This window comes from Salvia splendens, chromosome 14 (genome assembly GCF_004379255.2).
Source record: "Salvia splendens isolate huo1 chromosome 14, SspV2, whole genome shotgun sequence".
NCBI lineage: Eukaryota > Viridiplantae > Streptophyta > Magnoliopsida > Lamiales > Lamiaceae > Salvia > Salvia splendens.
This window is the reverse complement of record NC_056045.1, coordinates 26,182,400-26,208,261: the sequence shown is the minus strand read 5'-3', so window position 1 is coordinate 26,208,261 and position 25,862 is coordinate 26,182,400. Positions and strand designations below refer to the sequence as shown.

General features: G+C 40.6%; 3 protein-coding genes across 5 annotated transcripts; all 3 read right to left on the bottom strand.

Annotated features, from left to right (window-relative positions):
* Nucleotides 1–1,462: 1,462 nt before the first annotated feature.
* Nucleotides 1,463–5,244, bottom strand: LOC121765237 (myosin-10-like). 3 transcript variants are annotated; one of them, XM_042161304.1, is made up of 8 exons: nucleotides 5,055–5,244; nucleotides 4,505–4,585; nucleotides 4,086–4,145; nucleotides 3,465–3,570; nucleotides 2,573–3,146; nucleotides 2,228–2,363; nucleotides 1,953–2,120; nucleotides 1,463–1,874 (listed from the first exon to the last, which is right to left on the bottom strand). In XM_042161304.1, exons 2-8 carry the CDS (start codon nucleotides 4,583–4,585, stop codon nucleotides 1,815–1,817), a joined length of 1,185 nt encoding a protein of 394 aa, XP_042017238.1. In that variant the 5' UTR covers nucleotides 5,055–5,244; the 3' UTR covers nucleotides 1,463–1,814. The 3 variants fall into 3 exon arrangements, with proteins under 3 accessions (XP_042017238.1, XP_042017239.1, XP_042017240.1); XM_042161305.1 differs by having other exon boundaries at nucleotides 3,468–3,570; nucleotides 5,055–5,243; XM_042161306.1 differs by lacking the exon at nucleotides 3,465–3,570 and having other exon boundaries at nucleotides 2,573–3,135; nucleotides 5,055–5,243.
* Nucleotides 5,245–9,553: 4,309 nt separating this feature from the next.
* LOC121765240 (zinc finger protein ZAT9-like) lies at nucleotides 9,554–10,633 on the bottom strand. Its single transcript, XM_042161309.1, has one exon. It carries the CDS (start codon nucleotides 10,459–10,461, stop codon nucleotides 9,784–9,786), a length of 678 nt encoding a protein of 225 aa, XP_042017243.1. The 5' UTR covers nucleotides 10,462–10,633; the 3' UTR covers nucleotides 9,554–9,783.
* A 10,924-nt stretch (nucleotides 10,634–21,557) lies between these two features.
* Nucleotides 21,558–23,869, bottom strand: LOC121765233 (UDP-glucose 6-dehydrogenase 3-like). The gene is made up of 2 exons (XM_042161299.1): nucleotides 23,675–23,869; nucleotides 21,558–23,158 (listed from the first exon to the last, which is right to left on the bottom strand). The coding sequence occupies exon 2, from the start codon at nucleotides 23,136–23,138 to the stop codon at nucleotides 21,696–21,698; it is 1,443 nt and encodes a 480-aa protein (XP_042017233.1). The 5' UTR covers nucleotides 23,139–23,158; nucleotides 23,675–23,869; the 3' UTR covers nucleotides 21,558–21,695.
* Nucleotides 23,870–25,862: the final 1,993 nt, after the last annotated feature.

Genomic DNA, 25,862 nt, shown 5'->3' with positions numbered 1-25,862 from the left:
GCTTGGAGGTTGAGCCCGAGCTGGAGCGGACACCGTCGGCCCACCTTTCCTCGTCCATGACGACCTGCCAAACATCAACAAATTTGAATTGTTTGCTGGTGTCGTTGTGGTAGACGCGCAAAGCCGACCTCAGAATGTCGGCGCCTGTGGATCCGCTTTGGTACTGAGCCGTTTCATTCGTGTAGATGCCGCAGAATCTTTTGACCTCTCTGTCGACTCGGTCAAAGTGAGCGCGAAGCATCTTATATGTGCGGCGGCGGGACCCCTTCGGCTTAATCTGGTGGTAGGCCTCGGAGACCTTTTCCCAGAAACACTTCCGGCTTTGTTGATTCCCGACGATGGGATCGTATGAAACACGGATCCAGGCGTTGTACACCGCCATCGTTTCTTTGCTGTTGTACGGATGCCGGCCTAGATCCTCTTCTTCCTCCTCCTCCTCGCCTGCCTCCGCCTCTGCCCTGGAGCTTCCACCGCCTCGGCTTCCTCCCCCGCCTCGGAATAATCCTCCCGAATTTGGGATAATCCCTGCGAATACCGTGGGGCAGAGGGACGGGCGTATGCATCCACGTCAAAATTGGGTGGTTGGTACCCCCGGCGTCGACGAACCCTGGGTGCCTGGCGTCGACGAACCGGAACCACCCAATGTGTTGTACATGCTCGCCCAGTCGCCGAACGTGTTGAGATCCCACCCGCCGGAGCCGCCACCGCCGGAGTTTCCGTCGCCGGACATTTTGTGATGAGATGCTAGATGAAAATTGGAGAGGAAATAGAGATGATTTGGGGAGAGAAGATGTGTAGTTGTGTGTGAAATGAAGATGAATTAGGAGTATTTATAGAGTAAAAAAATAAAATAAAAATAAAAAATGGCTAATTAAATGGTAATATTACCGTTTACAATTTTTATTTTTTTTATTTCTTTAAATTCAATTTTTTTAAAAAAAGAATTTATTGCGTCAGCGTGACGATGCCCACTCGTGGGCCGGCGAGTGGGCGTCACGCATGGCGCTTGGGCGCGCCACGTCGCCTCGGCGAGACGGCTCGTCACTCATCACGCCGTGACGGGACGAGGACGGGATCGGGACGGGCTGGGGACGAGACGGGGCGCCGCAACGCGTCGCGCCGCCGTCCCGTCCCTCCGTGACGGAACGCGGGACACCCGCGTAACGCGCTGCGGGTGTCCTCAGAGAGTTTGGGATAATGAGATGATGTTAACCATTATTTTGCTATTTTAGCCAATGACCCGGAAACAATGTAGGCAAAATTTTACATCGAATACAATTGTGAAATGTATCACATTGAGATTGAGTGAAACATTGCGCTATGTAAACACAGATTTTTTTTTTTTTTTTTGCACCAACATAGAAATAATGGTGAAACTTTTGCGGAATAATGTAGTCACACACTAGTTGTATAAAACGTAGGCTAACTTTTTGTTCATGCTTTCTAGGACTAGCCATTCTAGTTGTATAAAAACAAATTTATTTTGCACACAATGGCCATTACACAAGGTTTCAAGAAAATGTGTATGCAACAATCAGTAATCTATTCTCATCTGCAAACTAGAACTCTTGCAAATACGAAGAACACCAACAACTAAGAAAAAAAAAATGACAGCGGAGAGACGCCTCTAGCAACACACTCAGCTGATAATGTATCGGCTGCAACGTGCAGTGAGGGGATGAAGAGCAGAGCCAACGCAGCTGACTATATCTGCAAATGTCACTGCAGCAATCTTGAAAGGAGATGCATAGAACACTTTTAACGATGCAAAACCTTGGAAATAGATCGATTCTAACTTTAGCCCTTGCTGCGTATCACTGTTTGTGGAGTACAATATCTAGAGAGCTGGTGGATTTCTTTTGTTCTTCTGCAATCTTCACAACACATGGAAAAGGATATTCAATAATTTGAGACTTATATTCATTTGGAAAGGGAAAGAACGAGTTTACTACCTGAGCCTCCAATTCAGATATTCTCTGTACAGACAGATGTTCGATGCTGGCACGGCGTTTACACTCTTCATCGAGCTTGAGTGTCAGATGATACCTTAGCTCGGCCATTTCCTGAGCTAAATCCTCTGCTTCTTCTTTTGCTTTCACCCTTTCATCTCTCAGTTGCTCCTGGGAAAGATTCACATTTGTAAGAACCAAAAAGCAAAATTGCCATTCTAACTAGATATAACTAGTTAGCTTGCGAGCCCACCACATTAAGCTATTTGCAGATGTACCTTGAGATTCCTTGCAAGACATTCTTGGTCATCTATCTGTCGCGGCATATCAGCAATCTTGTTTCTCAAATCTTCATCGCTCGCTCTCAAAATGGCGAGTTTATAAAAGAGCGGGCCCAAGGCATTGCCATATGTGCTGCAATTGTAGTTTTAAGCCCAAAATGTTAAAACATATATATGCAGATCATTACAGTTATAGTTACAGAGGACAATAATAGCAAGTACATAATGGACACAAAGTATATAGTTGGAAACTTGATTATTCCAGTCAGACGCACACTCTAGAAAGGGTACTACGAAAGTGTAGCTAGCAGAAACACACATGTGCCTACTGGATAAGCATACCTTGTATATTTCATTAGTTTGCTCGAAGGCTGACCCTCAACTTCCGGCAGCCAACCATGTAAATGCTCTTCCACATCCTTGACGAATGCTCTGACACTCAAATCAGAAATCTGCAATTTTTCTGTCATATCATTATTTTCCTTCCATAATCTCTCGATGACCTGGTATGTGTCCTGATATCTAGTTTCAAGGTCTTCAATCAACCCATTCAATGTGGAATTCTCTTGAGTTTTTTCTTCCAGCAACTTTTTTGTTTCAAAAAGATTATGCTCCAATGTACTTGCGTCCAGTTTTATGCTCTCTATTTCACATTGATATTCTAATGCCATAGATGAAATAGATTCCTCCAGGTTTTCGATGCGTGATGCTGAACATCTTATTTCCTCATCCTTATCCTCCATTTCTTGCATCAACAATGACCTTTCGAACTCGGACATCTTTGTCTGTTCCTTCAACCTACCTACCTCCTCTTCTAAACTTTCCATATCTGCAAGTTTAAAGCCACAGCTACATGCTTGCTCGCCAGGATAGTTAAGGCTTGAGTTCCTCAAGCCTAGTTGATCCTGCAAGTAATCTATGAGAAAGTTTACATTTGATTGAAGATGTCAAGAAGAAGTAATATAAATTAAAAATTGGTGGTGAATAAATTAAAAGGACCTATGACACATGTATATGCTTGTAAATGAGGAAAATAAGTACACGGGAAAAACTCAAATTCTTTTCTGGCAGTAGCTCAATTTTACCCATGTACGCAATTATAAATATGACAAAATGGTCAGTTACATTCCGTCTCTACCAAAAACACAACAAAGTGGTGTGGGTGTGTGTGCCTATGTGCACATTCCTGTGTATATATATATATATATTTAATGTATCTCAAAGAGGATGCGACCACCTATTTCTTGGATGCAGTTGCTGAGTTCTCTTTCTAAATCTACTATGCGCTTCTTGTCTCCTTCGTGGGACTCAGACAATGTTTTAACATGGAATTCCAATCTCTGCATTGAAGAAAGCTTTAAATGGAGTAGTAGGCATAAAAAGACTTAAATCCTTTATCTAAAAGCCCTTAAACAGGCATAGTAAACAAAGTTACGTCAGCATAGTGACATGTATTTTGAAATTACCTAAACGCAAGGTATCCAACAATTTACTAACTTTGGAATTTACACAAGTAATAAAAGAAGAATGCATATGTCACCATTAGTGATCATGAAACAGCATATAGTCGCCACTCGCCCCCATTAGTGGTGACTTTTCCAATATTTAAAAAGTTTATCCATTTACCATATATGCACAAGGTTTTGTCCAATTTAAAGTAAAATTCCATGAGCATGATTATTAGAACCATTTTTGGTTGCACCGTTAACTCATTTGTGACAAGTCCATATTAGCAAGACATTTTTTCTATAACAAGAAAGGACATGCTCTAACAAAATGATTGAGGAAAAAAAGGTTATTAGAGGATTTGAAATGGTATATAAATCAGAATATAACTAAGAGTTAGAATAATAACCCTGAGTAGATCAAACCCCTGGGACTTGGAATCTCTCAGCATCTCCTTTTCCTTCGTAAGCTGTTATCAGACAAAAACAACGTATAAGGATGATTATCATTGTAGGTTAGCATGCTAAATGTAGCATCAATCAAATTAGACTTATATCAAGAATTGCTAATCAGAAACCGATCCAATTAACAGGGAGCAAATAGGTTTCCCTTGTCTTACACTCCTCATAAGCGTGGGACTCAAAGAACCAATTTCACTTTGTTTCGCCTATTAATGCCAATTCTTGTTTTAGAAATACAAGACACAAGGAAAAAAAATTCAAAACTTCGGTGAAGCTACTTACAGATAATGTATCAGCATTATTAAGAAAGGAAAAGAGTGCATAAATCACACGAAGACATCAAGTTGAGCTCTGCCCGGAGATTTACCTCCTTAAATCGTTCCCGGATCTCCGACAAGTCATCAGCATCAAAAGAACCATCACTACCCCCACTAAAGCCACTAGACATCTGCAAATGGTTAATACACGATAAGCATCATATCCACTTCTCCAATGTATTCATTTGCAGTAAGGAGAAAACCCATCAAGTAAATACCATGATTATCAGGAAATAACAAAATGAAAAGGATGAAAAAGTCAAAAAACCCACAAACCATCATAATAATCAGTTCTTGGAATTAATGCAAATTATTACAATTTACAGACTAATTTGTTTAAAATGCAGCTAATTAAGAGTAATATATAAAATTGTCAGAAAAAAACATAGTCTTTGCAGTCTTTCAGCAAACAGTTACACGACAAAAGCACACATGCTATCAACCCTCTAAAAGGGACACAATAAAGAAGGAAATAACAAAAAACGAAAACATTCGTTGCATAAAACAGGGGTAAATACTAAATAGTAACCCAAAACACAACAAAATTACAGAAAGAAAAAGCTCAGAGAAAAATAATTGTTCTTCAGAGGAATTACTTACACTAGGGATTCAGATATCAATATACGAGTTTGGATAGATGAAATTGTGAATTGGTTGTTTTGTTTTCCGTCGTTTTTGACTTTTTTTTGGCGAAGAATTTGCTGATGTTGGCTTGACAGTGAGGAATTGCGGGATGCGATGATTGTCGAGCTATAATTTGAAATGTGGAATTTGTATATGAAATTTATTGAATTTATAGTTACAACCTACAAAGAATAAATTTGTAAGAAATTAATTCTCATAATTTATTCGCATTTATTCTTTTCTTGGGCATTGAATAAGCATCTTGGGCTACCCTCATTTCCCCAAACCCATTTTGTTTTGGGCTCATATCACTTACCGTCGTTACCGATACTTCAAAAAAAATAATGAAATGACGAAAACTACAAAGGGAAAATGAAGATTTCAATAATTAGTGTTAGTCAATTTCTTTTACAACAAAAGATTAATAATACTGTAAATCTAAATTTTGGATCAATATTTCTTTTGATATTAGTATACTTGGATATGGGTGTATAAGGTCTTCATACCTTCTTAGTAAATAAAGCAAAACACAAATCACAATATTTGAATTATTGACTTGGACGATTGTAATAAACTATATTTATTAGACTAGGATATTACATTATTAGCTAAGCTACATTATAATATTAAAATGTTATATTATTAGATGATACCTGACATTAATCTAATTACTGTATTAGATTACAAAATTTAATGAACTAACAAATACTCCCTCCGTCCCATGATAAAGGTTCTATTTTACCATTTCGTTTTGTCCCATAATAAGAGTCATATTTCACTTTTATCATAAATGATAAGTAGGTCCAACATTCCACCAACTTATTTCACTCATATTTTATTATAAAATTAATTTATAAATGAGACCCAAATTCCACTGACTTATTCTATCATTTTTTTCTTTAAATTTCTTAAAACTCATGTCATAACTAAATAGGACTCATATTTTAAAATGAAGTGAGTACTATTTTATTTTTAAATAATATTTATTTTATGAATATGAATAAATCTCTACCTAATAACCACTTTCTAAGTTTCAAGTACTAAAACTTTACAATAAAAAATATATTAGAGCGAGGAAATAATAGTCAGTAATTAAAAGCTCTTTAAGGGCACCCGCAACGCGTTACACGGGTGTCCCGAGTTCCGTCACGGAGGGACGGGACGGCGGTGCGACGCGTTGCGGCGCCCCGTCTCGTCCCCAGCCCGTCCCGATCCCGTCCCGCGTCCCGTCATGGCGTGACGGGTGACGAGCCGTCTCGCCACGCGCCGAGGCGACGTGGCGCGTCCAGGCGCCATGAGTGACGCCCACTCGCCGGCCCGCGAGTGTACATCGTCACGCGGACGCAATAAATCATTTTTTTTAAAATTTGAATTTAGAAAAAAAAATAAAAATTGTAAACGGTAATATTACCGTTTAATTAGCCGTTTATTTATTTATTTATTTATTTTTATTTTATTTTTTTACTCTATAATACTCATAATTCATCCTCATTTCACACACAACTACACATCTTCTCTCTCCAAATCATCTCCATTTCCTCTCCAATTTTCATCTAACATCTCATCACAAAATGTCCGGCGACGGAAACTCCGGCGGTGGCGGTGGCGGCTCCGGCGGTTGAGATCTCAACGCGTTCGGCGACTGGACGAGCATGTACAACACATTGGGTGGTTCCGGTTCGTCGACGCCGGGCACCCAGGGTTCGTCGATGCCGCGGGTACCAACCACCCAATTTTGATGTGGATGCATACGCCTGTCCCTCTACCCCGCGGTATTGGCAGGGATTATCCCAGATTAGAGAGGATTATTCCGTTGAACCCACTCCGGGAGGAGGCCGAGGCGGTGGAAGCTCCAGGGCAGAGGCAGAGGCGGGCGAGGAGGAGGATCTAGGCCGGCATCCGTACAGCAGCAAAGAAAAAATGACGGTGTGCTACACCTGGATCCGTGTTTCATACGATCCCATCGTCAGGAATCAATAAAGCCGGAAGTGTTTCTAGGAAAAAGTCTCCGAGGCCTACCACCGGATTAAGCCGAAGGGGTCCCGCCGCCGCACATATAAGATGTTTCGCACTTACTTTGACCGAGTCGACAGAGAGGTCAAAAAATTCTGTGGCATCTACACGAACGAAACGGCTCAGTACCAAAGCGGATCCACGGGCGCCGACATTCTGAGGTCGGCTTTGCGCGTCTACCACGACGACACCGACAAACAATTCAAATTTGTTGATGTTTGGCAGGTCGTCAAGGACGAGGAAAGGTGGGCATGCGGTGTCCGCTCCAGCTCGGGCTCAACCTCCAAGCGCACGAAGCACACGGCGAGTGGCCAATACTCGTCTGGTGACGCCGGTGAGGGCAGCGGCGCACAAGAGGGTACCTCGCAGGAGGTTGAGGGCACGGCCGGCGATGCCGGGGGATCCTCCCATGGGCGCCGTCGGCCGTAAGGGACCAAGGCGGCGAAGGCCGCTAGAGCGAGGAAGGGCTGAGGCGAATCAAGCCAGGCTGGCTCGGGCTCGGGGGAGGCTCGAACTCCCTTATGGCCATGTACATGACCGCCACAATGGCGGACACTTACCGCTTTACGCCCGCCCAATACCAAGCCTGGTGGAACGGAATTGTCTTTATGGCAGCACAACTTGGTCTTCCGCCTCGTACCGGCTTTAGTGCACCTCCACCGCCTTCGGGGGATGATTCGCCGACGGAGTAGTTTTTTTATTTTCTGTAAAATTATATTTTAAATTATGCCACGTTTATTTTTTTAAGATTTTTATTGTGTGTTTTTTTAATTTTTTAACTTTTAAGTTGTATTTTAATTTTATGTTGTAATTTTATTTTATTGTTAATGAAGTGTGTTTTTTATTAATTGAATTTGTTGGAAAAAAAAAGAAATTGAATGAATAGTAATTTAAGGGACGATTAAGGGACGGAGGGTTGTAGGTTTCGTCCCTTAGATAAAGAAATGAGTAAAAAAGTACAGTGAGGTCCGCAAATAGTGTTTTAATGGCAGGTATAATGACAACGCCGTGATGACCTAATATGCGTAGAAAAGGAGGCGCTACAAGAAAATTCGGAATTTAATTTTCACCAGTTTATGGACAGACGTCAACATCTTTAAAACTCAGCTCATTCTCAACTCACCTCTCTCTCTCTCTGCTTCTTAGCTGAATCAATTTTAGATCTGTGCAAGTAGGTGCTCCGGTAGTGATGGCGGAGCCAGAGTCGCATCGCCGGAGGCGGCGGAGCGGGGGAGGGAGAGGACGCGGATGCTGCTACTGCGGCTGTTGCTTGGCTTTTGCTGTTGTGGTGTTGTCGTTGCTGCTCAACTACTACTTGTGCTACTCAGGCTTTTTCGGTGTCGACTGCGGTAAGGGAAATTTCGGATTTATCTTTCAATTTTTGAAGGAAAATCGCCTCCTCGCCGCTCCTAGACTCCGCCTCCTATAGCGATGCTCGTAGCTTCCGGTTGCCCAATATCTCGACATCGTGCTTCTTAGATTTTAATTTATTTTTGTGACGCGTGAAATTTATAACCTAATTTAGTAATTTGTGGTGGAAATCGTGTGTTTATTGGCTTTAATAGTATGCTTCAGCTATTATTGTTACTTATCTTTTGCTAATCTTATAATTTGAGCACCTAAATTTGGTGGGCCTTTAGAATCGATAGTAGTATTTTATGGGTTTATAGTTCAATGAATTCTGGGCCTAAACCCCATCAAAGGACTTTATTACTCCTTGCTAACCAGACATCAAGCTATAAGCCCAGTCACTATAATCTATCTAATCAATCTCAACTGGTCAATATTTTAATCAATGGAGAGACATAACATCTACAAATTTGCTCATGGACTTTCAAAGAAATTCACATGTGTCATCGTGTAAAAATTCCGACAGTGAATTTCCAACTTGACAAATTCAGATCCCTGCACACAACACAAAAATATTAAATTCAATGTAGTGTGAATAGATTATATAAATCAAACAGAAAGGCCGTATTCAGCTGTTAACAAAAAAAAAACTGAAAAACTAAAGTCTCTTTTTTCAACTAATTGCAGATCTCGACAATCGTCATATAAGCATAGGCACAACGGTTAATTATAATAAACCTTTTTTCATATCTTGCCAAATTGTATCTTTAATGGGTTTTTTTTTATCAACACATATACCGACTTGATCCAACTATACTTTAGTGAAAAAAAATGACGACATTACACATTAGAAATTTAGACAAGTTGTGTTATACTATTAATTGGATTTAAATGTATGTGTATGGTCAATGAAATGCACATAAAACTGCACCACTAATCCATAATTGAGATTAATTAAGAGCTGAAAGTGAGATGAGATGGGCAGTCATGTTAAACGTTAGGTGACTTAACAACTACCTTTACTTCACTTGTAAACTCTCCCTTCCCTTTCCTCTTTCCCTTTTCCCCCATTACACAATCCCAACCCGATTTCCCATCTCGTATTTCATTTCATCAGTACATGACTCTAACACGACACACAAAGTTAGATTGCACAACAATGTGGTAGTATATAGTAAGTAAAAGCAAGTTTGCTTAAGCAATAAGCAAAACCAACACTTTAGTAGTAACAATGCTTTGTGATGATTGATTGATGAGAACAAACTCTTGATTAATCTTGAAAAACAAAAATGAATAAATCTATACACTTCATAGAAGAAAGTGCAAGCAACATTGGCAATGATCATGAGGTTGATAGAAGTGGCTCGCGGGTGGCGTGAATCCACCACGGCTTCAACTCATCCTCGACCGGGGCAGGCAGGTTGAGGTCAAGAAAATCGCGGCGGGTGGTCTTGGGCTGATGGTCGGTGATCAAATGTGATCTCTTGTGACCACCCAAAGCCTGGCCTGATGGGAACACCTTCAGGCAAATCGGGCACTCGTGATCTGGTTTTGGTATTTCTGTTGGAATTGTTGGAGCGCAGCAGCCTTTGAACTTCTTGTGGCTCGCTCTGTGGCCACCCAATGCTTGGTAAGAAGGGAATCCCTTATTACAGATCATGCACCTAAACTTGGAGCAATCTGATTGGTTGAGAGAGTTAACCACCTCGGACGATGGATTAAGATCAAGATTCCGATTGGCCCTGGATTTCTTATTCCTCCTAGATTCGTTCTCCTCGAAACTGATGCAATCCATTGAGAGGAGTATAAGGCTCAAGGCCACCTCCTCTCTATCGTCATCGTCGTCATCATCATCATCTTCATCCCTATTGTCAGAGAATCTTTTCCGGGGCTTCTTGGCAGTTGATTGGATGTTGATCAAGTGAGACCTCATGTGGCCTCCCAGGGACCTGCCGCAGGGGAACATTTTCCTGCAGAATTTGCACTTGTGCTTTGATTTATGATCAACTTCCATAGCCATTGAATGAATTATCACTAAATTGCCATGAAAAGATGAAGCATAGCAAGAAAAGTGTTGAAGAAAGTGAGCTACTCTCTCTCTTTCTTTGCTTGGTTGCTCTAACTAGAAGTAGAAGTAGCAATAGGGTAGTTGAAAGGTGAAGAAAATATCAAAATATGAAGTGAAGGGTCGGTTACCTTTGTTGCTAATGATGGCGATCAGCAAGCCACTACTACAATTAAACAAGACAACTTTTTTCATGTGGGATTTAATTATTACTAATTCTTTTCAACATTTAATGTTATATTAATAAATTGATAATTTTAAAAAGTATTCTATTCTTTGTCTTGGTTATAAGGAAAAGGGAAATGAGAGATGGTAAATTCAAGTGTTTGTCTTTGGAAGTTATTCTGTTGGACTTTTAGAGCATTCACAATAGTTTTCGTCCAGCCATAGCCCAGTCATAGCCTAGCCACAAAATACTGATGCCATATCATCAGCACTAAAAATCCTCCTGCCACATCATCAAAACAAGCAAATAGCACAGCCATAGCCCAGCCATAGCCCAACCACATCACTCAAAATTATATAAAACAAATAATGAACAATCACACAAAATACGGAATTAAATTTACGCCATAGATATGGGAAAATGCAACAATTTTATTTAAATTTTAAATAAATTACATTTTAAAAAATTACATAAATTTAAATAAAAACTAACGTCTTGCAATCCTCCGCGCCCACAACTCTTCAATTAAATCCTTTTGGAGTCGAATATGAGCATCCGTCTGACGCATGTCGGCATGTGCTTGGAGGAGGGCTTCTTCATCGTGAGGTACTCCACCTCGTACGTTGGCGGCGGCGATGCCGTGGCTTGGACCGGCTTCATTATCGTCGTTGGCCCAATCAGTCAGTTGTACACCTTCATCTTCGACAATCATGTTGTGCATGATAATACAAGCGTACATTATATCAGCAATGCAGTCGACATGCCACGAACGCGTTAGACCCCTAACCGCCGCCCATCGAGACTGGAGCACACCAAATGCGCGCTCCACGTCCTTGCGCGCCAACTCCTGCCGTGCCGCAAAGTAGGCCTTCCTCTCATCTGATGCGCATCGGATCGTCTTCACAAACACGGGCCACCTAGGGTATATCCCATCGGCCAAGTAGTAGCCCATATCATGCCGGTTGCCGTTGGCGACAAAACTGATGGCCGGCCCGACGCCCTGGCACTGATCGTTGAAAAGGGGCGACGAGTTGAGAACGTTGAGGTCGTTGTTCGACCCGGCTATCCCAAAATACGCATGCCAAATCCACAGCCGATAATCAGCTACGGCCTCGAGGATCATCGTGGGATTCTTTCCCTTATAGCCGGTCATGTAGAACCCCTTCCAGGAAGTGGGACAGTTCTTCCACTCCCAATGCATACAATCTATGCTGCCTAACATTCCCGGGAACCCATGCTTCTCCCCGTGCATCTGCATCAGATCCTGACAGTCTTGGGGGTAGGGCTTCGAAGGTACTGATCACTAAATATCTCAATCATGCCCTCACAGAAATATCATACATTCCAGGGAAGTCGTCTCACCGATGTGGAGGTACTCGTCCCACATGTCTGCCGCGCCTCCATAGGCCAACTGCCGGATTGCCGCAGTGCACTTTTGAATAGGTGTGTGGCCGGGTCTGCCAGCCTCATCGTGCCTGAATCGGAAATACATATATCGCTGCTCCAAGGCGTTAACAATACGCATAAACAGGGCTCTGCTCATCCTAAAACGTCGCCTGAAAAGGTTGGCGTTGAACCGCGACTCCTCTGCGAAGTAGTCTTCGTATAGGCGCTGATGTGCAGCTACGTGATCACGATCAATCGCTTGTCGGCGATGGACAACTGGCCGAGGTCGAGGTACCGCCGGCTGCAAGGCGCTTTGCATCCATTGGTCTATCCCGCGGTTAGTATATGCCTCAAGCGCTTCGGCCATTCGACGTTCGTACTCCTCAGCGTCCCCCCCACTACCTCCACTACTACTACCCGCGTTACTCATTTTTCGGTGTTGATCTTCTACAGAAATTAAGATAGAGAGAGTACTAGTTAATACAAGTGGTGCGAATGAAAATGAAGTGCAAATCGCTTATATATAGTGTTTCGAAAATAAAAAAAAACCGCTGTGCTATGCGCTGGGCGATCCGGGCGCTGCAATGGCTCCGAGCGGATCACCCAGCGTATAGCCCAGCAGTTTTTGACCGCCTAGCGCTAGCCGAAATTCATTTCCGAAAAACCGCTCGGTGGTTTTCGGCTTCTACAATGGTTCGCCTAGCGACCGCCTAGTGCCGGCGCTCGGCTAGGCGGTGCGCTAGGCGCCATTGTGGATGCTCTTACTATATGTGCTATGTTGCAATTTGCACAATGTAGGGGTGGGGCCCAGATTTTTAGTTGTCAACAAAGCTTGCCACTTCACTCACTTTTGTTTGACAAATCATTTTGGTTTGGATTTAAAGCTTAACTCTTAGAGCACCCGCAACGAGACGGGTGTCTCGTATCTCGTCCCTTCGAGACGAGACGACAGCGAGACACGTTGCAGCGTTCCGTCCCGTCTCGTCCCGGTCTCGCCGAGACGCCCGTCCCACCGAGACGAATGGCGCGCCAGCTCGCCACGCGCCGGCGCTAGGCGTGACGCCCACTCGCCGGCCCGCGAGTGGGATTCGTCACGCTGACGCAATAAATCATTTTTAAAAAAAATCAAATTTAATAAAAAAAAATTAAAAATTCAAACGGTAATGTTACCGTTTTCGACCGATTTTTTTTACTCTATAAATACTCCTATTTCATCCTCATTATACACACAAACACACATCTATTCTTCCCAAACCATCTCCATTTCCTCTCCAATTTTCATCTAACCTCTCCAATTTTCATCACAAAATGTCCGGCGACGGAAACTCTGGCGGCTCCGGTGGGTTTGACATCAACGCGTTTGGCGACTGGGGGGCATGTACAATGTCTTGGGTGGTTCCGGTTCCGGTTCGTCGACGCCGGGCACCCAAGGCTCGTCGACGCCGGTGAGGTACCAACCACCCCATTTTCATTTGGATGCATACGCTCGTCCCTCCGCCCCGAGGTATTCGCAGGGATTATCCCAAATTAGAGAGGATTATCCGGATGATCCCAATCCGGAAGGAGGACGAGGCAGTGGAAGCTCCAGGGCATTCGACGCCGTGGAGGAAGAGGAGGAGGCGGCCGAGGAGGAGGAGGATGTAGGCCGTCATCCGTACAGCCGCAAGGAGACGATGGCTCTGTACAACGCCTGGATCAGCGTCTCGTACGATCCCATCGTCGGGAATCAACAATCCCGGAAGTGCTTTTGGAAAAAGGTCACTGAGGCCTACAACGAGATTAAGCCGGAGGGGTCCCGCCGCCGCACATTGAAGATGCTCTGAAGTCATTTTGACCGAGTCGAGAGAGAGGTCAAAAAATTCTGCGGCATCTACAAGAATAAAGCGGCTCATTACCAAAGCGGAGCCACTGGAGCCGACATTCTGAGATCGGCTTTGCGAGTCTATTTCGACGACAACGGCAAAGAATTCAAACATGTCGATGTTTGGGAGGCCGTCAAAGACGTCGAAAGGTGGGCCGACGGTGTCCAGTCCAGCACAGGCTCGACCTCTAAATGCACGAAGCACACACGGCGGGTGGCCAATACTCGTCTAGTGGTGGCGGTTCAGGCAGCACCGCACAAGAGGTTGCCTCGCAGAAGATTGAGGGCACGACAGACGATGCAGGGGGGGTCCTCCCGTGGGCTCCGTCGGCCGCAAGGGACCAAGGCAACGAAGGCGGCTAGAGGGAGGAGGGGCCGAAGCGAATCAAGCCAGGCGGGTTCCCAAGGGCCGCCCTCCTCCCTAATGTTCATGTACTTCACCGCCACGATGGCGGACACTTCCCGGATGACGCCCGCCCACTATCAAGCCCATCATGCCGGCATTGTGTATCTGGCGGGACAACTTGGTATTCCGCCTCCATTCGGTGCACCGCCACCGCCTTCGGGGGATGATTCGCCGGCGGAGTAGTTTTTATAATTTCTATAAATTTGTATTTTAAATTATGTCTTTTTTTATTTATTTTGCCACGAATTTAATTATGTATTTTTTTAGGATTTTAAGTTGTAATTTTATTTTATTTAATGAAGTGTGTTTTTATTAATTGAATTTGTTGGAAATGGAAATAAAAATAGAAGATGAAATTGAATGAATAGTTAAGGAATGAGATGGTTAAGAGACGGATAAGAGATGGAGGGTTGCAGGTGTTGTCTCTTAGTTAAGAGATGTAGTGAAAAGTACAGTGTGACCCATGAATAGTTAAGAGATGAGACGGTTAAGAGACGGATAAGAGACAGCATTGCGGATGGCCTTATGGTTGTGTGTTGAATGTTGATCGACTCACATTGCCTTACTTTGGTGAAGGGTAATGCTTGCTACTGTTTTATGTAATAATGAAAAATTGAGTCAATAGTGTTAATTTGTAATTAATGCCATTTTCATCCAATTTATGGAACTTGATTATCATCTACCAATTCTTATGAAGAAATCGATAAAACCCAACTCAGTTCGTAAAAGGATTTTTTTTTCTATCTAATAGGTAGAAACTTTAAGTCATTATTGGGCAGATGATGAACCATTATAAACAATAATGCGCTTCCTCATATTTTCATTCTTATTTGGACAATGAAATGAAATAAAAATAAATAATATTCTAAATAAAATAAACAATGCTTTTTCTGTTCTCTAAAAATAGGAACTTTGAAAACAACATGAATTTTAATATAAAATTGGTAAAGTAAGAAATATGAAGAGAAAAAAGTAGTGGAATTAATGCTAGTAGATTGTGCGATCCCGTTTCTAAAATGGATATTTTTTATTTTTAGAAACGTGTCAAAAATGAAAGATTTCTAATTTTAGGAAACAAAGAAATTGCTTTTTTTCTTCTATCTTCAAAAATAAATAATTTCACATATATATAAATGGGTCAAAGTGCTCAAATTCTAAAAAAGCACGAGACAAGACGATGTAATATCGATGTCGAATATTTTACGTAGTGGGATCAATTTCAAGTTTAGTACTATAAAAATAAATAATTGTAGAAGTAAATAACAAATACTAGTTGGAAATTGCTACTAATGTGATTAGTCTGCCGTTGCTGCATTAATGCCGGCCTTTTACGGCATGCTACTATAGTTTACTACTATTATCACATTGCAAAAATCATTTATTTAAAATTTATGATATCCTCATCTTCAGCCAACATTTTCTTCCAAATTTCCAAGATTAAGCTGTACTTTGTCTATATGCTGCCAATCTTTTGTTTCTTTATATGTATACTGAATTAAGGTGGTTCGAAGATGGAATTATTGAATGTGATTACTAGCTAGGAAACACCCCTAAATAATTGATTATTTTCCCAAACATTTTTGTTGATTTGTTTGAGCAAGAACCATGTGCATGCACTTTGTATGTGGTGAGTGTTCATGATTTACATCTTATTTTCCCAACAATTGCTTTCTTGTGATTGGTTTATGGAATCTTAATATCCCAACAATTGCTTTCTTATGATTGGTTCATGCTACTCGTACTTTTCTTTTGGATATACTATTATTTAAAGGATAAGTAATTAGTGTAATTAAATCAGCATTTTAATATTAATAAATTAAAGAAAACTTAATTAACTATGATATCTTATTTAAATACCCCATCTTTTACTTAAATTAGAAATAGTGCAAGTAGCAAAGATCCGTAAAAGAAAAGTGTGAATAGCATAAAACGGAGGGAGTAGTATAATTTTGAGTCTAGAAGCTTTCTTTTTTAGTTTGATTTTTTATTATTCAACTTCCTGAAATATAAACTTAAAGTATGTACACTTTTGAAGTATTATACTCTCTCTGTCGGCAATTAGGAATCACGATTGAGTTCAAAACGGCTTTTAAGAAATACTCCATATAAAGGAAAGTGAATGGAAAAAGATAGTGAATGTGTATTCCATTTTTATATAGTATTAGTTTTATAATAAAATATGAGTGAAATTAGTTAACGAAATGGAGGGTCTACTTACTATTTATTATAAAGCGAACCGGGACTTCTAATCACAGACAAAAGAAGTACAAAATATAAACCATATATATTTGTTTTACAAGAAGGTAGTAGATGAGTAATCCATTTTAGGATTAAATAGCCCAATGTTTTCTAATATTTCTTCGGGACTTTTAATCACAGACGAAAGAATTACAGAATATAAACCATATATATTTGGTGTTCAAGAAGGTAGCTGGTAGTAGATGAGTAATCCATTTTAGGATGAAATAGAACAATGTTTTCTAACATTTCTTCTTCTCAATCTTTCAATGTATTGAATTAAATTAATGGAGACACTATTTTAGAGTAGTGGGCTAGAAATAGTAGTACCATATATAGTGTGACAATATTGCAATTTATTTTTAATACTATCAAGTCACAAAATTCAGTTGCAACATTCACCCAACTTTGTGGACCACAACGTTATAGGCTATCTAAGTCAACTCAAAATGTCTTGTGGCATAGTGAGAAAAAGGGAAATGTTACCACGTAGGGGCAAATATGTCTTTTCATATAGTAACTAACAGCACCATCTAAATATTATTGACCTATAAACATACATTTATTGGCAACTTTTACCTAACACTTTATATATAATGTATCCTATGAGATTTTCCTAAATTACCCCTAAAATAACTGTAAGTAATAAAGAGGGGGTAATGATAGAGCAACGTAATTAAGCTATAAACAATTTTGATCATGTGATTTTTTTTGTTTATACATCTGTATTTGTTAATTATTTTGTGATAAAATTGTAATGTATATAGTGGGAACGTTAGGCTACAAACTTAGTTTAAAACAAATATTGTGAACCATAAATTTATTAGTAAGATAGTATATGCTTTGTTTCTTAAACGATCTCCCTCCATTTGAACACAATTAAGGCTTAATCCTAACATCACTACTAAAGTTGGAGTATGATGGAATTAAATATATGTAAGCAAAACTAAACAAATGTGTTTATAAAGACACGGCAAGTCGGCAACTTCTCTAATTTTGTAGAGTGCGTACTGGTTAGAATAATATTTTTAAGATAATAAGAAATCATATATTGTTATGACAGAGTGCATCAATTGTATAACCGAAACAAACAAGAATATAAAGAGACAAAATTTATGTGGTTCACCGACGTAGTGTTGGCTACATTCACGGACAGGGAACAGAGAATAGTTTATATTCAGATGTTTCTTAGATTACAGAATTATGTGTCCTACTTCTATATAATAGGCACATAGACGACGGACTAGGCGAGACCCCCGTTTAGCTAGTGGCAAACAATACAGATTTAAGACATACTAACATGTATAAATAACGGTGCATATTGATTTTTAACTATATGATGTATTCGATTACATTAAAGAATAGTGAGTCATGTCCTTTTTCTCTTATATTTATGAAGTACTATTTCCACGTAGAGTAAAGGCCAAAATTGGTCCTGAACATATGACAATTTTTATGATTTTGATCATAAAGTTTATCTTTTGAATTTTTGCATCATGAACATTTCAAATCGGATCACAATTAGTCCTCCTTTAATAGTTCCTTTAAAAACTAACGGTCAACGGGTTTAATCCCGATTTTGACCAAATTAGACTTTTAATTCTGATTTTTTACTCCTTAATTAATTCCCTGATTATTTTAATAAATATTCATTTAAAATCAGAAATAAATAATATGAAAAAATAAAATGAAAAAATTATAATCCCGCAAATTCCCCATGGAAGTTGAACTGTTGAAGACAACGGCACCGCCGTCTGGAAAGACTGCTTATACGACAACCAACGACAACTCCACCTCCGCCTCTACAAGCCCCTCCCCGTCCTCCTCTTCCTCCACGGCGGCGGCTTCTGCGTGGGCTCCCGCACCTGGCCCAACTGCCACATCTGCTGCCTCTGCCTCGCCTCCACCCTGCACGCCCTCGTCGTCGCGCCGGAGCACCGCCTCCCCGCCGCCGCTGACGACACGCGCGCCTCCCTCGAGTGGCTGCAGCGCCAGGCTCTGGCGCCGTCCGACGAGTGGCTGGGGAGGGGATCGATTTCGGGAGGGTTTTCATGGTCGGCGACTCCTCCGGCGCGAACCTGGCGCACCATCTGGCGGTGGAGCTCCGTCCTGGATTAATTAGGGAATTAATTAGGGAGAGAAAAATCAGAATTAAAAATTTAATTTAGTTAAACTCGGGATTACATCCGTTGACAATTAGTTTTTAACAGAATTGTTAACTGAGGACCAATTGTGATCTGATTTGAAATGTTAATGATGAAAAATTAAAAAAATAAAGTTTATGAATAAAATCATAAAATGACTATATATTTGAATCTTCGACTTTTTAATTAAAAACAATGTCTTATCAGTTAAATTGAACTTATGACTCTTAGAGAAAAAAAAACCCATCAAACATATATACACATTCATTATATTGATAAACTAAACAGAGTTAATAGATTCCTTTATGGTTATCCAAGCCTCCTAGCTCAACTGGTTGAGAAGGGAGGCAAGGATATGGCCTCATCCAAGGAGGTCCTGAGTTCGAATCCTGGATGTCCTGAGTTCGAATCCTGGATGGCCCAAGGAGGTCCTGAGTTCGAATCCTGGATGGCCCAACTTGGGATTAATTTTTCTATGGGCCCAAGGCTTGTTGCCCTGGGACTTTGCAAGCATACGGGCCTAGACCAGTCTGAGGGTGGTCAACTTACGAGCCGAGACCCGTCTGAGGGTGGTTAAGCGGCTAGTTCGTGGGCTACGAGGGGCATGAGGAGGCTGGTTCGGACGTGACCACAAGGGGCTAGAAGAGGCTGGTTCGCTTGCCAATGTATCTCGAACTCCGATGTGAGTGTGTGTGTTAAAAAAAACAAAATAGATTCCTTTATTGTTGGTAATGGTGCATGCGTTAGAGAGCAACTACTCAGCATTATATGCTTAATGAACACTCAAAATTGGCAATGATCAAATAAAAAATATACTAATAATTTTTTTTTACATATAAAAAAATACAAGCTATAGTTAGTTTGCAAAACTCTCATTTCTAGACTTTTGTTTGTTGTAATGATAATGTGCTCTTTATTTTCACTCAACCAACTCAATTCTTGCTTGCGTGCATTCACATCTGACTACAATAAATCTCATCTATAAGCATGCTAATTTAAAGACGCAATTACATGTGTTGGGAATTTTTAAAAACCATCAAAATTAACAATGCAAAAGAAAAACGTCTTAAATTAAAAACAAATTAAGGACGCATTAGAACAGCTGTGTCGTCTATGTAAGTTTAATTTTGATTTCAAATTTCAACACATACCAAACAAAATTGAATACGTGTCTCATTAATTTTAATATTTACCCCCTTTGACAAATACTATAATATATTGTGCCATATAAAAAACACGAATTATACTAGTATTGTTATTCTGAATTCTATAACTTGAAAATTTTGTTATTGATTTAACTAATTAAATTTATATCATAAAAAAAAATGTGAATAACATTCAAAATTGATTAATTATCCTGATTTTCTATTAAACTCGAATATTAATTAATTGGTAAATGGACTTTTTTTATGTAACATAAAAATAATTATTCAAAGATCCAACATTTCATCTATAGATTCATGGCAATCTTTATTGCACCGAGCACAACATTCATCTAGACTTTCACCCCTAAAAAGTGAGCCCTTAATTGATACAATCATCATCATAAATAAAACAAAGACCATTTTTATTTTGGATTTTCTTTTATGAAATAGGTTAGATTTGTGTGTTGGATTTAAGATATATTACATGTTATATGTGGAGATATATATAGTTGACAAACAAATGTTGACTTTAAGAACTGTAATAGTTTATTTAATAAAGTGTTTATTACTCCCTCCGTCCACCCTTAGGAGTCCCAATCACTTTTGCGCACTCATTTTATAAAAATGATTAATAAATAGTAATCGGGAGGGAGTACGTCTAATCTTTAGTGCAGTGTTTATAACATTCTCGATCTTTAGTTTCAACTTGAATTGAGACAATCATCATCACCACCATCAAGTTAATTTTCATTTATTTTAAAATAATAAGAGTCTTCTCTAATTTAATTTGTTCTCTTTTTACTATAATTAATTATTATCATTTTCTCAAAATGAGTAAAAAAATTGTGTCAAGTAGCATAGGACCGAAGGAATACTATTTATAAAAAGGTTAGATATATGGTTTGTATAGAAGTAGATAACCCCTAATTCCATTCTTAGGCATTAATTGTAATTTCCTCTTTCTCTTTTTAAGTATATGACATGAAACAGTATAGTTAAAAGGCGTTTGGGAGGTGTGCGTGAGTTGACTAAGCGACAAAGAGGTACTGCCTGAGGTTAAAGATCTTGGATTCGAGTCTTTTGTGACACGGTCTTTAAATTTAAATTTATTTACCCATAAAAAAAGTGTTTAGGAGATAAAAATAAATAATAGTAATTCCTTTCTTATTGCGTTAAATATACTGTATTTTTCAATCTCTTTTAAAAGAAGACTAGAAGTCTATTTGAAAAGCGTTTTCGAGATAAAGAAGAATATTATTGCAGATAGAGATGAGATTGAAAATATTATGAAATTTAGTTAAAAGGTGTTGAGAGAGAGAAAATATAATTGCAGATAGAATACTACTTTAAATTATCGAAACGAAAAATACTGTCACATTAATTATTTGAACTTGGGATGATAGTCATTTACACTATGAAGTATGAAAAGTAACCAAATTTTGGTTAATTAATAGGATTTGACAGTGAATATATTAAATTTTGAAGTTTTCCCAGTTGTTACATTTATGTATAAGACAAAATATTTTGTTATTGCTCAAAATAATACGTTTTATTAAAATAAGAAAGGAAAAAAAAGAAATGAAGCGAATTAAAAAAATACTACTACCCCTCAGTATACCGTCAATAGTCTTATTTAGTGATACGCTGTCGTTTGAGCTTCATAACTGTGCAAAAGTTGTACACAATTTCTAGGACAAATGCTAAATTTATAAAATAAGAGTGCAAAGTTTTATTAATTCTTATTCATGAAGCTGCAAATGCAACATATAGAAATGAAACAAAATAAGAAACATAACAACTTAAACCAAAAATTGCAACAATGTGAAAGAATTTGAGTGTTGCACTAAGCCACAGCAGGCATATCCTTGAGCCATGGATCCAGTGGCTTCCCAATGGAATACACTATGAACCCTATCTCCCTCAGCTTCTCCACATCCACCACATTCCTCCCGTCGAACACGAACGCAGGCTTCTGCATCCCCTCGTAGATCCTCCCGTAGTCGAGCCCCTTGAACTCCTCCCACTCCGTCATCACGCACACCGCGTGCGCCCCCTTGCTCGCCTCATAGGCGTCCCCCACCACGCTCACCTGCTTGGCCGCCTCCCTCGCGGCCGGCTGCAGGTGGGCCGGGTGGTCCCACTCAAACTTGTTCAGGGCTAGATCCCTTTGGATCTGGTCCTCGCTCACCTGAGGATCATAGATCCTCAGATGAGCCTTATCCCCTATAAGCCCCTTGCACACGTCGATTGCCGCCGTCTCCCTCGTGTCCCCTGTGTCCTTCTTGAACGCGAACCCTAGGATCGCGACCTTCTTCCCGGCGACAGTGTTGAACATGGACGACACCACCCGGTTCACGAACCGGCTCTTTTGGTAGTCGTTCACCTTGATCACTTGCCTCCAGTACCCGGCCACCTCGGCCAGGCCGTTGCACTCGCAGATGTAGATGAGGTTGAGGATGTCCTTCTGGAAGCAGGACCCGCCGAACCCGACGCTCGCCTTGAGGAACTTCGGCCCGATCCTCGAGTCTGTCCCGATGGCGTGGGCCACCTGCGCCACGTCGGCTCCTGTGGCCTCACAGAGAGCCGACATGGCGTTCACGGAGGAGATCCTCTGCGCCAGGAACGCGTTGGCGGCCAGCTTCGACAGCTCAGCCGACCACAGATTGGTGCAGAGGATCTTATCCTCCGGGACCCAATGCGCGTACACAGACTTCAACGTCTCGACCGCCTTTCGCCCATCGGAGGTCTCCCGACCTCCGATGAGGACGCGGTCGGGATTAAAAAGATCCTGAATAGCCGTGCCCTCGGCCAGAAACTCGGGGTTGGATAGAATCTGATACTTAATCCCCTTGCTATTGTGAGTGAGAATCCTCTCAATAGCCTCAGCAGTCTTAACAGGGACAGTGGACTTCTCAACCACAATCTTGTCCGATTTCGAGACGTCGGCGATCATCCGGGCCGCGCTCTCCCAGTAGGTGAGATCGGCCGCCTTGCCGGCCCCAAGGCCGCGCGTCTTGGTGGGGGTGTTGACAGAAACAAACACAATGTCGGCCTCGGCCACGTGCCTCTCGACGTCGGTGCTGAAGAAAAGGTTCTTTCCCCTGCACTGCTTGACCACTTCATCCAGCCCTGGCTCGTAGATGGGCAGCACGTCGCTGTTCCAAGCTTGGATCCGGCTAACCGAGATGTCCACCACCGCAACCTCAATCGACGGGCACTTCACAGCGATCACCGCCATCGTTGGCCCGCCAACATAGCCGGCACCGATGCAGCAGATCTTCACCATCTTTCACAACAATGTACAAACTGAAACATACACATTTTTTGCTTCATTATCAACCATTATTTTTCATATTCCATCAACACAACATCTAATATCTCTATAGACTCTATAGCTTCAAGCATCATTAAGAGAAAATTAAATCACTTCCAATTCTTCAATCAAAACAATCTACTTTCACTTTTTCTTATATTATTATTTACTTAACAGAAAGCAGAGTAGAGAACTGAAGAATCCTTAATGTCCTAATTCAAATCCTGATTTTTTCATACTTTAATTTGCAAGGAATGTTAACCTAAGTAAATTAACTAAATAATGGATGATTAAAAATTAAACTTAAGCACCTATTTTCAAGGGCAAATCAAAGAACTCGGCCAAGGAATTCAGAGAAAATGAAAATATGTCACAATAAATAAGAAGAATCACAAGATAATTAAACTAATTCTACAAAGCTAAAAAATCTTGCTAGAAAAAAGAGAAACAAAACATTCATTTATTTAGCAAAGAAGATTAAGGGATTCAAAGCAGAGAACTGAACTGACCTCAAATGGGAGAGGAAAGAAGAGAGAGAAAGCAGAGGTGAGGCTGTGAAGATTGTGAAATGAAAGAAGCATATATAGTGATGGGAGTAGGAGAAGATCTGCAAACAACACCGTCAAAGTAAGCAAAGTGCAAGCGCAAGATTTATTGCAATTTGTAGAATAAAATGTATATCAACGAACGTTCGACACGTTTACGGAGGTGTTCCTTTCAGTAACAAATAAGGCTGTTTAAACAGCTTTTGTCCTAAGTTTACTTTTATTGAACATTTAGGCCTCGTTTGGTAGCCATGTCATGTTTCGACTAGACATGATACAATTCGAGATAGTTATCATAGTTTCAATTTGTTTATTTACCTTGATTGGGTGTTTGATAGCTTAAGATAATTACGAGTTATCATATTTAAGTGTTTGGTACAACAAGTTACAAATAAGGATAAAATTATGATTGTCAAAAGTATCCTCATTAATTTAAATTAATCCCTAAACTATCCTTAAAAACAATTGTTGTCTCTCTCTTCTACGGCTCTCTGTCTACTACACTTCTCCAAATTTCCAATATCCCAAAATCACTATCTTCCTCATTTTCTCTCTACTATACTTCTCCAAATTCCCAAAACCACCGTCTTCCTCAATCTCCTCTCCACGCACTGGCGATTCTCCATGGCACCACCACCGTCACCGCCTTCCCTCTCCCTTCCCCCTCGTCTCCCTCTCTCTGGATCGTGCTCTCTCTCTCTCTCTGTTCACTCTCTGAGTTGGACAAACCCAATCCTTTGCAACGTAATGTCAAGATCTATATCAAATTTGAACAAGCTCAAGAGGCCAAGTTTAACAAAAATCTTCAAATGAGAAAATCACCATGTCAGTAGCTGCAATGTGTCCGGAGATGATATAGTCACACAATTAGAGATTGGAGAAATAGTCCAACAAATTAGCATTGAAATAGGCCAAGAGATTTGAGGGTTTTTTCAAGGTATTTCAGGTAAATCTTGAAGAATACTTGCAAAAGTCCTAACCTTGATTCAGAAATAGAGTCGCCGGAAGAAATGGATTCACCGGATGTTTGAGTTGCCGGAAGAAATGGAGGGAGGCAGAATGAGAGTATTGTGGAAGAACTTCTTGTCCCAATTTTTTTGAAGTGAGGATTATTTTTGTGTAGTGAGGCGTTTATTTTGGATCAGGTTTAGAAAATTTTAAATTATGGGTAAAAATGTATTTTGTAAAATTAACTAGGTATTCTTGATATATAACATGGCAAAATGGGTGGTTACATATATCATTGAAACATAGATTTTTCAATGGGCTTTGTGCGGGCCGGATACAAAACACGGGCTATTAAGTTTACTAACATAGCTACCAAATGCACAAATAAACCCGGATTAATCCCCTTATCTAGCCGTAACATAGCTATCAAACGGCCCCTTACAGAATCCTTAACCTCATACCCATTTCAGCCGCGAGTCCCCTCTGCATCATCATTCCCTTAAATTGCACTATTCATAATTTACAATCTATTTTATGCATAAAATAAAAAATGTCGAAAATTTAAAACACGGAAAAGTTATTCTTCATTCGGAAATTGAAAATTACAACATAGAAATTTAAAAATACAAAAAATAAACATTAAAACATAACGTCAATGCTGGAAAACGTTGGTGCATGTCCAAATCTCTTCAATTAGATCGGCTTGGAGGCGAGTGTGTAGTTCGTCTTGGTACATCGCAGCTGAACGGCCAGGACATTGCGGATGTCGGGAGGAACGCCCTGCACGGGCGGGGCGGTGACAGTGTAGTTACTCCCGGTGCTGGGGAGTGGATTGTCGCTCCACAAAGTGACATTTTCTTCCTCGTCCTCAACGATCATGTTATGCATTATGATACATGCATACATGAAGTCGACGATTAGTGGACGCTGCCAACCACGGGCCGCTCCCTTCACAATAGCCCACCGTGCTTGGAGGACTCCGAATGCACGCTCCACATCTGTCCGAGCCGCCTCTTGCCTTTCGGCAAACAATGCCCTCCGATCCGTTGTCGGACACGTGATAGTCTTCACGAACACGGGCCATCGAGGGTAGATCCCGTCTTCCAGATAGTACCACATACTATACCGACGGTGGTTGGCCGTGAACTCTACGTTCGGCGCTCGCCCGACACACAAGTCGTTGAATAATAGAGATTCGTTCAAC